This window comes from Elgaria multicarinata, chromosome 8, assembly GCF_023053635.1.
Source record: "Elgaria multicarinata webbii isolate HBS135686 ecotype San Diego chromosome 8, rElgMul1.1.pri, whole genome shotgun sequence".
NCBI classification, from domain to species: Eukaryota; Metazoa; Chordata; class Lepidosauria; order Squamata; family Anguidae; genus Elgaria; species Elgaria multicarinata.
In genome coordinates this window covers 10,884,255-10,898,521 of record NC_086178.1, presented here as the reverse complement: position 1 = coordinate 10,898,521, position 14,267 = coordinate 10,884,255, and the positions used below count along the sequence as shown (strand labels likewise).

The window sequence follows — 14,267 nt, the reverse complement described above, 5'->3', positions numbered from 1 at the left end:
TTTTCTTTTTGCACTTAACAAGCATTGCACAGCAATCACACTCACACAATCACACACAGTCCAAATATACACACTCACACAGAGTAAGAGAGAGAAAGAGAGGATAGATATTTTTTTTGTAATTTTCTTTTTTTTAGTCTTTTTTATATAGAAGAAATACGGAAAATGAATAAACACAGACACAAAACACAGGGTTTAACAGAAGGGGGAAGAGGTGGGGGGTTGGGAAACAAATAAACACTCCAAAAATGAACAATTATAAATTTATATAAATCAAACTAAGGCAAAGCACAGAGCACAGGAAAGCTAAGCAAGAAGTCAGAAACAAACACACACACACCCCAAGCTAAATCCTATCTCCTCCAAACAAATGCAGGAACAGCACAGAACTAGCTAGCCTCCTCTCTCCACGAACTCCAACCCACAAAGAGAGAGAAAGGAAAAACTTCTCTTGGTGCCTCTGGCTTAGTCCCCCCTCCAACATTGGGATTGGAGGATGCTTCACATCAGGTGATCACTTATCACGATTGGGAGTTGAATCTGCCTCTCATCGCTTCAAAAAAAGTTACCCGCTCCCGCTTTTACCCATTCTAAAAAAAAATAATAGCAAGCAAACCGCATGACAAAAACTCCTGAAAATTGACACAAATGACCCCAAATCATCACTCTCTAAGCACAGTAAGTTTCAAGGATGTAGCTTGAAAAACAAAAACATTATATGCGCTTAGTTCGTGCAATGCAATCCTATGGGGAAAAATTTCCAAAATGGCTGGTGGAGCTTCCTGACAAGTGGATCATTCCATGAGTGGGTGATCCGCTTCATGATGCTTTGCTCTGCCCCGACTCGCTTCACCTCCGCCTTTAACGGAGGTGAATCAGGCCACTCCGATGCCGCTTCTATAACCCAAAACGGAGTGGAGCACAGCCCTAGTTTGAACTGTAGTTTTGTAGCCACCATGGTTAGGAATGAATCAAACGACACGCTAAGTCATGGCTCACATGACATGTTAAGTCATAATGTTTAGGGCAGAATGCTTAACCACCATGGCTTAGTGTGTCATCTGAACTGGGTCACTCCCTTTTTTCCCTTTTAGTTGCCAGAGAAGATGAGTTCATCCCACGTACACTTTTGTTTTGGTTTACGGTCGAATTATCCCATTTTGGTTATATAGTGCTTATATAGTGCTTACAAAGCGTATGAAAACTTGTAAACTTACACCTCTGCTGTAGCGTGTTGCAGAGATCCACTGAGGTTTACTCACACATGTTGTTAGCTCCACTCCCCAGATCTTCTTTGTATCTCCTCCTACCATTTATTGGTAGTTTGAAGTGGGGACAACACCCCCTCTGACAAGAGGGATTGGGATTTGCTTCTCATGTTACTGAACACCAAAGTAGAACATTACATAAGACTGCTGTCAACTCTTTTGCATGCTTACTCAGTAATTAAATCCCATTGAGTTAAAAGGGATGCATTTCCAAATTAGAGCCCCTCGGATATCAGTCTTAATTTTTGCAATTTTAAAAAGGAAAAAAGGGGGTATGTGGCTGGGGTTGGGGAGCGAAGCGAGGTAGAAAGTGGCCATCTCAACTCCCAGTGTATGAAGGAGGAGACTTCAAACGCGGTTCCAGGACCTCCAATGAGAGAGAAATTGAGAAGAAAATCACAGTTAGTGAGAGGATTAAGCCATCCTTTCCCATGTGGAGGCTCCCTATAAAAACTGGACACCCCATTGTTAAAAAGAAAAGAAAAGAAAAGAAAAGGGTGGGGAGATGCAGTATTCCCCCCACCCATGGAGAATGTTTCCATCTCTGCTTCCCCCTGTTTGTGTCTCCGGCCATCCCCCACTCAGCTTCACATGCTCAAAGGAATGGAAGTATGATCTGTGTCCTTCCTCCACCAACTCACGTTCAAAAAAGAACAAGAGCAAAACATGTATTTAGGGAGAGGAATCAATAAGGGAAGAGACACACAGCCTGTGTCTGTGATATTGGGAGGAGCCCCACCCCCATGGAGAGCAAGGAGGTGGTAGGGGAACGGGGCAAAGTAGGATGGAAAAGGACACACACACACACACACACACTGATTCAGAAGCAGACAAAGGACTTCACTTGAAACTGACAAGACATTTTGGGTGAAACTGACAAGCCTTGTCTTGCTTTGAACAAAGCTCTTGGACCTATGGAACAACCTGTTCCTTTGCAGTGGAAAATGGTTAAAAACACAAACAGATCTAAAGAGTCTCTCCCCACTTCCTTTCCTCCCTCGCTGTACTGGCTGCTTGATTTGCTGCTCATGCTTTTTGCTTGTTCAACTGGGGGATTTAGTCGCTCCTGTTTCCCTGCCAGGAGGGGGCGGGGAGTTCATAAGCAGGAGAAGGAAAGGATTTGAATTTCCACAGCCCTCCCCTTCATCAGCAATACCACCCTTTGAAAACACGCCTACACTACAGTGCATTGAAAATGATAGATGAAAACACATGTTTAAATTTGAGCAATGTGTTTTCGCATGCCTGGAAAAACCAGACTTTCCCCGCACCAAAATATTTCACTATAAGCGGGGAGGGGGGAAGGATCACAATCACAGCAGGACGTAGTCAACGTCATCCGAGTCCTTTGCAGTTAAAGCAGACTATAATGTCAGCGTCATTTGAGTCTTTTGCATAGATTTCACTGCAACAGCACAAAATAAGCCTGGTGAGATGAAGCTTACATAACTCCAATGTAGGCATCACCAACCACTGATGCTGCCATGAAGGTGAGATGCTCCCCCATTTGAACTGGTTTCCCTCCTTCCTATCCCAGCTGACCCTCTGCAGAATGGGATGCCACAAGCAAACCAGGGAGGAGTGGATCAATGTAGCCATAATGAAGGCTGAATCAGTTTAGATCACCCCTCCAATATTACATGGGCTCCCTGTGTGAAAAGGAGGACAGGGCTCTTGTCTGTTTAACTGTTGTACTGAAAGGGGAACTTCAGCAGGTGTCACTTGTACATATGCAGCACCTGGTGAAATTCTTCTTCCTCACAACAGTTAAAGCTGCAGGAGCCCTGCTCTCTTTTGTATATGGTCACTTTAGTATAGCTCCTGCAGCCTTAACTTTTGTGATGAAGAGTGAATTCTACGAAGCAGATTACAAACTAGGGGATGCAAAGATTCTGTAAAATCCATTATGTCTGTGTTTCATGGATCCTTAAGTGCCTTTCATTCAATCGTCAGTTTCTTGATGGAATCTCCCCCACCCTCCGTTTCCAGAATTTGCATCAATTTTTCATTAGTGCAAATTCACCCTTGCAAAAATGCATGACACCCCTCCGTGCCATGTGCATTTTTGCAAAATGTTATTTTCTATGGGGATCAAAGAGAGGGACCTGTCTGAGTCAGTAAGAAAAGAAAAGACTACTCACAACATGAGAGATGGTGCCTATAAATTTTAAAACAACATCAATGGCTTCAATCATTTTCTGGAATTTTTCATCTTCAAGAGAAAAACGGTGTCCAAATGTCACAGCACAAATCACGTTGGAGACTGCATTGGTGATGGGCAAGGAAGGGTCAAGTGGCTGCCCTGAAAATGGAGGCATATTGATATTAACCCAAAAGCTCTTATTTATAGGGATGTGCTCCACTTCTAATCGAATTAGAAGTGGAGTGGGGGGCTTTGCCTGCCCTTAAGGCGGAGGCGAAGAGGATTGTGGGGCTGGCGGAGCGTGGCAAAGAGGATCGAGGTGAAGGCGGATCCTTCGCCACGATCCGGAGCTCCACTGGAAAGGTAAGTGGGGTTTACCGGGCCCTGCTGCTGTCGCTGTCGCCCATGTGGCGACCGCGGCAGGGCCCTGTAACACCCCCGCCCTCCTCTCCCTTACCTGCGTCCGTCCGCGGTCCGTTGGCTTCTTCAATTGAGCCCGCAGTTCAACCAGGAAGTCTGGGCCGCAAGCGTCCCAGACTTTCTGGTTGAACCTCGGGCACAATTGAAGAAGCCGACGGGCCACGGACGGACGCAGGTAAACCCCCCTCCCCCTTGGTCCCTTACCGGGCTCTGCCGCCATCGCCGTTGGCTTGTACCTTGGCGTGCATGTGTATCCCTGGATAAGCTATTATGGTGGCGAGTTTGAGGTTTCTAACGTGCAAATTGACGGAGCTATCGAAAAGGGTGTGAATGGGGTGCCTGATTTTCATAAATTCCCCAAAAATCAGGAGATGATGGGACTGCCTTAAGTCTTGGCGTGCATGTGTATCCCTGGATAAGCTATCATGGTGGTGAGTTTGAGGTTTCTAATGTGCAAATTGACGGAGCTATCGAAAAGGGTGTGAATGGGGTGCCTGATTTTCATAAATTCCCCAAAAATCAGGAGATGATGGGACTGCCTTGAGTCTTGGCGTGCATGTGTATCCCTGGATAAGCTATCATGGTGGCGAATTTGAGGTTTCTAACGTGCAAATTGACGGAGCTATCGAAAAGGGTGTGAATGGGGTGCCTGATTTTCATAAATTCCCCAAAAATCAGGAGATGATGGGACTGCCTTAAGTCTTGGTGTGCATGTGTATCCCTGGATAAGCTATCATGGTGGTAAGTTTGAGGTTTCTAACGTGTAAATTGACGGAGCTATTGAAAGGGGTGTGAATGGGGTGCCTGATTTTCATAAATTCCCCGAAAATTAGGGGATGATGGGATTGCCTTGAGTCTTGGCGTGCGTGTGTATACATCCATGAGGTGTCATGATGCCAAACTTGAGGTTTCTAACTTTAACAGAAAAAAAGTTGTATACTTTTTTAGCTTAATGCAAGCCTATGGGGGGGGGGAACGGAGCTCCGATCCGGATCCGAAGCTCCGCAGCGGAGCGGAGCGGACATAGGCGGAGCAGGGGCAGAGCGAAGCGGCCCGATCTGCAAATCGCAGATCTGGAAGAGAAGCGGAGCGGGGGGTCCGTGCACACCCCTACTTGTTAATACCCAGAGCAGGATTTCATGGTGTTGAATAGGAGGCAATAGGGGTTTTCGGCAATGGTATTTTTGCTAGGGGTGTGCTCCGCTCCGTTACGGATACCTGGATCCGAAGTGGAATGGGCTGATCCAGACCTCCGAACCACAGTTCCAGAGCGGAGGAGGTCCGGATCAGCTTGAAGCAGTTCAGAATGGTCCAAAGCAATTCAGAATGGGCTGAAGCTCCAGAGCCAGTTAAGTGGGGAGGGGAGCTTACCTGGCTCCATCATGGTCCGGGCGGCAGCTTCAACTGATGCCACGGCCTGTTTCCAGCCTGAGGCCTGGCTCTGCCACCACGGTCCATGCGGCGGCGGATGGCGGAGCCAGGTAAAGTGAGAGGGGGGCTTATACGGCCCCCATTTTGTCCCCCTTCCCCACTTACCTGCCTCCTCCATCTGCCACGGAGACAAGTAAGTGGGGAAGGGGGGCAAAATGGGAGCCGAATATCGATCCAGACCTCCGGATCTCATTCTGGATCTGGTTCTGGAGTGGATCGTGGCAGGTCCAGATTGACCTGAACCAGTTTGGTTCCGATCCGGAGGGTCTAGATCGTGTTCGAAGTGGTTCGGGTAAGGGGTGCACAGTCCTAATTTTTGCATTACAATTCAAGTAACATCAATGAAATTGCATTCCAGTTTACAGAGCACAAAAAGATTTCTGCACATTGGGACGCATGTCGGCATCATTTCCTAGCACTACATACCCTTTGCACGTGCAAAACTCTCCACCAGCTGCTGGGCCTCCTCTTGTATTTGGTGCTCCATGCCTTTCTTCCCCAGTCCCAGCTTCCGCAGAGTCACTAGAGCAAACCGTCTCTGCTGCTTCCAGGTGTGACCGTTTGAAGCTAAAAGACCTGAAGCCATCAAGAACCAATGAGAAATTGTTACTCACAAACTGCATGTTAAAATCGTGAGGTTGCCAGCCTAGGAAAGTCAACATCTGCTGGAGATCAGGTCTATACATCGAAAAGTGGCCCATTCTTTTAGCAACTAAGAATTGTATTACTGAAGCAGAATCCATCCAGTACAGTTACTGATACCACTGACAACACTGCATGCTTCTGTAGAAGAACAACTTGTGTATCCATTCCAAAACTTTGATACTTGGATCTATGGAACTCCCTGCCACAGTTTTAATAAAGCTCCAAAGTATATCTCACAGTAAGGGAATGGTGCTATAAAAAGTTCAAATAATGCTAAAATTCTTTTGCTTATAGAAATTCAGCTTTCCAGTTTCTATAGTGAAGGCATGTGACTGATATTTACGACTAGAGAGACATTTTAAAAATTAAAGGGTTTGATGTCACTTTATGAGTAATAGGCTGAGATTGTTTAAAATATGCTTGGTTACTTTTTATAATATGTAAGAGAGTCTTCCCTAGCCTAATTTGGGCTCAGTTTTCTCTGCTAAGCTTCACCCTAGCCAATCTCACAAAGCCAGAAATCAAGTCTGTACAACGCTACAACAGTCTTCCTCTTCCTCCTTCTTCTGTCTTCTAAGGCAATTCCTTTCTTTGCAATCTGCTCTGGTCAGACCTCTGCATAAAGCCTTCTGGTGCTGGGTTATGTTGCCTGCTTGAAGCTCCACCATCATCTCACACCCTCCTGCTCTCCTGAGACACCATCTCTGGCCTGAAGACCTTCTGCCAGCAAGGTCCTCTCAAACTGGAAGTCTTCGGTCTTTTCTGAGTTCTGAGCTCTGCTTCCTTGAACCTTCTTCCAACCAGGGATAGATGGAGCCACGTCTGTCTCATTGTGGCGGGCACAAGCTGAGCCATTCTTACTGCCATCCCATGAGAGCTGAGGAACAACCCGGCCAGTGCCCAGGAAACACATCCAACACATCCAACATGCACACAGTTCCTTCATTAATCCCCAAGTTGCTTATGTATACAGTATTAAAAGCATATAGGCACCCTTTATCCCTTTCACGTTGCATATATCACTGCCTTAAGGTGATCATTTGTGCAAGTTGGCTATTGCAGAAGTAACCGAGTCACCGACGGGGCAGCTGCCAGGGGCAGGCACTCTCCTCCACTACCACCACCACCCGCTGACATGGTAGCCAGGCTGGGAGCAGCAGAAGGGCACTTAGTTTTCCTATTCCCATCCATGCTATTGCAGTGGCAGTGGTGCTAGCAGGGAAGGAGGAGGAAGAGAAGGACGCCCCAGGTGCCCAAGTTATCCCTCCTGCCAAATGGTCCCTCCATCCCCTGTCTGTGACTCTTCCAGGTATACCTTTCAAACCAGCAAGACTTGTCCTTGAGAAAATTCATCACCATTATTTTGGGTCTCCGTTGTTGTCCTCCAAGTGAAGGTAATGGTATATTTGATTCCATAAAATAATGCTCTATATTAGGGGTGTGATCCGCTCCGATTAGGAGCGTAGAAGCAGTAGCGGATTGGCCTGCTCCGCCTTACCCAGAGGCGGAGTAGGAGCAGACCGCGGACCCCTAGAAGCAAGGCGAAGAGAAGCGACCATTTTTCGGAGCTCCTAGTTCAGGCGGAGCGCTCCGGTCGCCATCTTGAAAACATTTCGCCATAAGATTGCATTGCGGCAAATAATCGCGTATAACTAGGTTGTTTTTGAAGGTATCGTTCTGGAAATTCTTGTGCTCAGAGAGTCGTAGATGGGGGTCATTTTGAGACCACTCTCACCTCTCTGCGTCGTGTGGGTCGCGTGCTATATTTTTTTGAAAATCGGGTCAACCGCGCGGCTCAAACGGCGTTTTCGGCTTTTCGCCCATAGGATTGCATTGAGGGAAAGAATCGGGGATAACTGGGGGGGTTTAAGCTATCATTCTGAAAATTCTTGTGCACAGAGAGTCGTGGATGGGGGTCATTTTGAGACTACTCTCAACTTTCTGCATCGTACGGGTCGCGCGCTAGAAGTTTTTAAAAAATCGGCGGGAAAAATACCTTTTTCAAAGGGCTGAGGGACAGAGTCAGCTCCCGGTCATGATGATCCCAAAGTTAGAGGAGGGCATAGGCAAAACAGGTAACTTGGGATTCTGGGAAACTTCTCTTTCTTCATCTGAACGGGCTTTTCCCCGTGTTTTTTAACACAGTAGCCCCACCAAATGCACAAACACAACCTGAAATCATATACTAAGCCAAGAATAAGAGATAGAAACACAGCACTGCTACCCACCCTAACTTTGGGGAACAACTGAAAAGATGTGGTGCAAGGGGATGAGCTCCCCTAGGGCATCTCATTGTGGACGTGCCCCCACTCTCTCCTGCACTGGAAGGCCATTAGAGCCTTCCAAAGAGAGTAAAACGGTGGAGCAATGCCTATCATGAGTTGAAGTGAATGTTCACTTTTTAGTGGTGGAGCGATGCCTGTTATGAGTTGAAGTGAGCGTTTACTTCTTAATCTCAGAGCTGTTGGTGGCTGTCTTGAGTTGAACTGGCAGCTGCTTCCCCCTCCCCCGGGCACGTCCCCCTAGTGCTGGTAAAAGACAGATATAGCCTTTTTTAAAAAAATCTTCTTGCTGTTTATTGAGCAACACTGCTGCTTTTAATTCCACCCCTCCTTTGTTTATTGATTGATTTATTCCTTTTTATATGCATTACTGGCTTATCCTTGGCTCACTTCCTTATGCCCCCAGAAATGCCAGCTGCATGCCTGCCTGCCTTCCCTCCCTCCTCCCCTGCCCACCTCGCAGGGATGTTGTGTGTGTGTGGCTTTGACTCAGGGGAGAAGTCCTTCCTGCGCTCACTTGGAGTTTTGGAAGTTCCAAATTTTGCATGTTTAAGCCCCGCCAAAAAACAGGGGATGATGGGACTGCCTTGAGTCTCGGCGTGCGTATCCCTGGATAAGCTTTCATGGTGGTGAGTTTGAGGGTTTTTTTTAACGTGCAAAATTGACGGAGCTATTGAAAGGGGTGTTGGATTTTCATAAATTCCCCCAAAATCAGGGGATGATGGGACTGCCTTGAGTCTCGGCGTGCGTATGTATCCCTGGATAAGCTTTCATGGTGGCGAGTTTGAGGTTTCTAACGTGCAAATTGACGGAGCTATGGAAAGGGGTGTGAATGGGGTGCCCGATTTTCAAAAATTCCCCAAAAATCAGGGGATGATGGGATTGCTTTGAAACTTGGCGTGCGTGTGTATACCCCCATGAGGTGTCATGGTGCCAAACGTGAGGTTTCTAACTTGAACAGAAAAAAAGTTTTATAATTTTTTAGCTTTCAATGCAAGCCTATGGGGGGGGGGGGAAACGGAGCTCCGGATCCGGATCCGGAGCTCCGAGCGGAGCGGAGCGGAAGTGGGCGGAGCGGGGGTGGGGCGGAGCGGCCCGATCCGGAAAATGGCGGATCTGCAAGTGAAGCAGAGCGGGGGGTCTGTGCACACCCCTACTCTATATTAAATTTTGTGTACTTTTTAATGTTCACTGTTTTAAACTTTTGTAAACCACCCAGACAGCTTTGGCTATGGGGCAGTATATACATTTAATAAATAAATAAATAAATAAATAAATAAATATTTAACTGCTTATGTTGCAATCCTCTTAACAGCTGGTAAATACAGTTTAATTGCTATTTCCTGATTTCACCTGCTAATGATATCTGAAGTTGGCTGAAAGTTTCATAGGATTTCCTCCAGAAAATAGGAGCAATACAAGTTCTTACTCTTCACAACTTACCCATTTCTCTTCCGAAAATTTTAAAGAAAGGAGTCAACGGTCGCTCAGATAATTCTTTGTGGGTAATCAGCGCTTCTTTCACAGCTTGGAGTCCAGACACGCATATCATAGGCTGATGTCCTAGCCACACACAGCAAATATTTCCATATTTCTTCACTATCTGCCATTTGGGTCAAAATAGGGAACAAAAATGTGGCAATCAAATAAATCAGATTATTTTTAGTTACTACATGAACACCAGCCTTCCTTGCATCCTCACCTCTGCAGCTTCTGGCCATGTGCAGCACCTCTCCTCTCTGCCTTCATAGAATCAGAGAATCAGAGAATAGCAGAGTTGGAAGGGGCCTACAAGGCCATCGAGTCCAACCCCCTGCTCAATGCAGGAATCCACCCTAAAGCATCCCTGACAGATGGTTGTCCAGCTGCCTCTTGAATGCCTCTAGTGTAGGAGAGCCCACAACCTCCCTAGGTAACTGACTCCACCGTCGCACTGCTCTAACAGTCAGGGAGTTTTTCCTGATGTCCAGCTGGAATCTGGCTTCCTTTAACTTGAGCCCATTATTCCGTGTCCTGCACTCTGGGAGGATCGAGAAGAGATCCTGGCCCTCCTCTGTGTGACAACCTTTTAAGTATTTGAAGAGTGCTATCATGTCTCCCCTCAATCTTCTCTTCTCCAGGCTAAACATGCCCAGTTCTATCAGTCTCTCTTCATAGGGCTTTGTTTCTAGACCTCTGATCATCCTGGTTGCCCTCTTTTGAACATGCTCCAGCTTGTCTGCGTCCTTCTTGAATTGTGGAGCTCAGAACTGGACAATACTCTAGATGAGGCCTAACCAGGGCCGAATAGAGAGGAACCAGGACCTCACGTGATTTGGAAGCTATACTTCTATTAATGCAGCCCAAAATAGCATTTGCCTTTCTTGCAGCCATATTGCACTGTTGGCTCATATTCAGCTTGCGATCTACAACAATTCCAAGATCCTTCTCACTTGTAGTATTGCTGAGCCAAGTATCCCCCATCTTGTAACTGTGCCTTTTGTTTCTATTTTCTAAATGTAGAACTTGGCATTTATCCCTATTAAATTTCATCCTGTTGTTTTCAGCCCAGCACTCCAGCCTATCAAGATCACTTTGAAGTTTGTTTCTGTCTTCCAGGGTATTAGCTATTCCACCCAATTTTGTGTCATCTGCAAATCTGATCAGCGTTCCCTGCACCTCCTCGTCCAAATCATTAATAAAAATGTTGAAGAGCACTGGGCCCAGGACTGAGCCCTGCGGCACCCCACTCGTTGCCTCTCCCCAGTTTGAGAAGGTTCCATTGATAAGTACTCTTTGAGTCCGATTGTGTAGCCAATTGTGAATCCACCTAATAGTTGTTCCATCTAGCCCACTTTTAGCTAGTTTGTTAATCAGAATGTCATGTGGTACTTTGTCAAAAACTTTGCTGAAGTCAAGATATATGACGTCCACAGCATTCCCACAGTCCACAAGGGAGGTTATCCTATCAAAAAATGAGATCAAATTTGTCTGACAGGATTTGTTCCTGACAAATCCATGTTGGCTTCTAGTAATCACTGCATTGATTTCAAAGTGTTTACAGATTGACTTCTTTATAATCTGCTCCAGAATTTTCCCAGGGATGGATGTCAGACTGACTGGTCTGTAGTTCTCAGGTTCCTCCTTTTTGCCCTTTTTGAAGATAGGGACAACGTTAGCCCTCCTCCAGTCGTCCGGCACTTCACCCGTCTTCCATGATTTTGCAAAGATAATAGACAAAGGTTCTGAGAGTTCTTCCGCTAGCTCCTTCATTACTCTTGGATGCAGTTCATCGGGCCCTGGAGATTTAAACTCATTCAAGGAAATTAGGTGTTCTTTGACCATTTGTTTATCAATCTCAAACTGCAATCCTGCCCCCTCAACTTCTGCTTCACTTTTTCCAGGGGGGTCATAGACCCGCTTTTGGGAGAAGACCGAGGCAAAGTAGGAATTGAGCACTTCAGCCTTTTGTTTGTCGTCTGTTATCAATTTGCCATCCTCATTAAGCAGTTGAACCACCATTTCTTTCCTCTGTCTTTTACTACTCACGTATCTGAAGAAAGCCTTTTTATTGCTTTTAGCATCCCTCGCTAATCTCAGCTCATTCACAGCTTTCGCCTTCCTGACACCATTTCGGCACTTCTGCGCCACTTGTCTGTACTCTTCTTTTGTAGCCTGGCCTTCCTTCCACTTCCTATATGTATCCCTTTTTGTTTTCAGGTCATCTCTAAACTTTTTGTGGAGCCACATTGGTTTCCTCTGTTGTCTTCTATCTTTTCTCCCTGTTGGAGTTGTTTGTAACTGTGCCTTTAAAATTTCATTTTTTAAATACTCCCACCCATCCTGCACTCCTTTTCTCATTAGGCTCCCTTGCCACGGGACCTTACTTAATATAGTTCTGAGTTTATTAAAATCAGCTTTCCTAAAATCCAGAGTACGTGTATGGCTACACTCGACTTTTGTCTCCTTCATAATCAAGAATTCAGGTATGACATGGTCACTTTCCCCCAGAGTTCCCGTAACTGCCACTTTATCCACCAGTCATCCCTATTGGTCAATAACAAGTCAAGGATTGCCGATCCTCTAGTTCCTTCCACCACTTTCTGTAGGAGAAAGTTATCACCCATACATGTCAGGAATTTCTTGGAAGGGCTGCTTTTGGCAGTAATGGTCTCCCAACAGATATCAGGGTAATTGAAGTCCCCCATCACTACTACATCATACTTCCTTGAATCCACCTCTGCTAGATCAAATTAGCCAGGATGGGCAAGGGTGAAGCTTACATGTAGTGGGATGGACCGATTCAAGTGTCTTGTCCACATCATCAGGCTGCAACAACTGAAACTGATCCCAAGAAACATGATTAGATGGGGCACTGAATTGTCCCCCATCACTACTACATCACACTTCCTTGAAAAACTGGCAATTTGTTTCTCAAAAGTTTGGTCCTCGTCTTCTCCTTGATTGGGTGGTTGGTAGTAGACTCCGATTATCATATTCTTTTTATTCCTAGCCCCATTTATTTTAATCCAGATGCTCTCGACGGGGCTCCCAGTCTCATCCGCCTGTATTTCTGTGCAGGGATAGGTATTTTTAACATATAGTGCAACTCCACCTCCCTTTCTATTTCTTCTGTTCTTTTTGAACAAGTTATATCCTTCAATTGCTATAGTCCAGTCATGGGAGTCATCCCACCAAGTTTCAGTTATACCTATCAAGTCGTATTTGCCTTCATGTAATAAGAGTTCAAGAGTTCTGTTTGTTTCCCATGCTCTGGGCATTAGTATATAGACATCGAAGACCATGTGTTCTATAGTCTGGCTTTGTTCCTACCTTGTTGCAGACACTATTTTGGGACACTATTGGAGCTGTTCTCTGTAGTGTGGTGCATTGGCCTTCATCCATTGTTGCCTCAAAATTTATGTCTCCCACCCCCGTAAGATTCAGTTTAAAGCCCTCCTGATCAAGTTCTTCATGCTGTGGCCGAACTCATTCTTTCCAGCCCTTGTGAGGTGCAACCCATCCCTTGCCAGCAGTCCATGTTCCAAGTAGCGTAGCCCGTGGTCCCAGAATCCAAAACTCTCACGACGGCACCACCTTCGAAGCCAGTCGTTCATCTGGAGTATTTTTCTTTCCCTTTCTAATCCTCTTCCAAGAACCAGGAGGATGGATGAGAAAACTACCTGGGCCCCAAAGTTCTTCAGTTTCCTTCCCAGAACTTCAAAGTCTGAAATGATTTCTTCGTAGCTCTGCTTGGAGACATCATTTGTTCCCACATGGATGAGAAGAAAGGGGTATGTGTCCGTGGGCTTTATGAGCTTCGGTAACCCTACAGTCACATCTCTAATCTGTGCTCCAGGGAGACAGCACACCTGGCGAGTCCATGGGTCTTCACGACATACTTGGGTTTCAATCCCACGCAGCAGGGAGTCTCCCACAACGACTACTCTTCTCTTCTTCTTGGTTGACCTACCTTCTGTCTCTTGGTCACTGTTGCGTGGTGTCTCCTGTACTTCTTCCTCTGCAAACTGTCCTTCAGTCTCATTCTCCAGAAGCTGAAAGCAGTTGCTTAACTCCAATGGCTCCACCGGTGCAGAACGCCCTCTAATTCCTCCTCTCCTAACTGTCACTCTTTTCCAGGGAGTTTCCTCTTCATTGGCTTTCCTCCCCTCAGCATACTCCACTTCTGCTTCAGCTGGCTGTTGTTCTTCAATCTCATGTGCTTCTTGTTGCTGTTGCAGTTCCACCGTTCGGTCTAAGAACTCCTCGACTTCTCTTGTTCCTTGGAGGGTGGACACTCGCCGCTCAAGTCCCCTCACTTTTTCTTCCAAAAGTGCCACCAGCTTGCACTTGTTGCAGGTGTACGCCATGTTGAGCTCAGGCAGAAACACGAACATTGCACACCCTTTGCAGGTCACCACCTCTAGGGACTCCTTTCCATCCATATTGTCGATTTCTGCTTTGGTTTTTTTCCTTTTTGATTATAGTAGAATTGCCTTTGCTTTGTTGTGTCCTCTCTGAAGGTACACAACTATATGAGGATGTCTGAAGGGAAAGTAATCTTTTGGGTTTTTTTTGCTTTTGTTTGGTGGTGGTTTT

At 46.1% G+C, this 14,267-nt stretch overlaps 1 protein-coding gene across 2 annotated transcripts in view; it reads right to left on the bottom strand.

The window, feature by feature from the left end:
• Positions 1-14,267, bottom strand: part of LOC134402435 (cytochrome P450 2J5-like) — a 144,964-nt gene that overhangs the window by 69,378 nt on the left and 61,319 nt on the right. For both annotated transcript variants that reach the window (XM_063131873.1, XM_063131874.1), the window contains exons 3-5: positions 9,633-9,792; positions 5,689-5,838; positions 3,410-3,570 (exon numbers count right to left, since the gene is read on the bottom strand). In XM_063131873.1, coding sequence (XP_062987943.1) covers positions 3,410-3,570; positions 5,689-5,838; positions 9,633-9,792 — 471 coding nt within the window. The remainder of the gene's footprint in view (positions 1-3,409; positions 3,571-5,688; positions 5,839-9,632; positions 9,793-14,267) is intronic.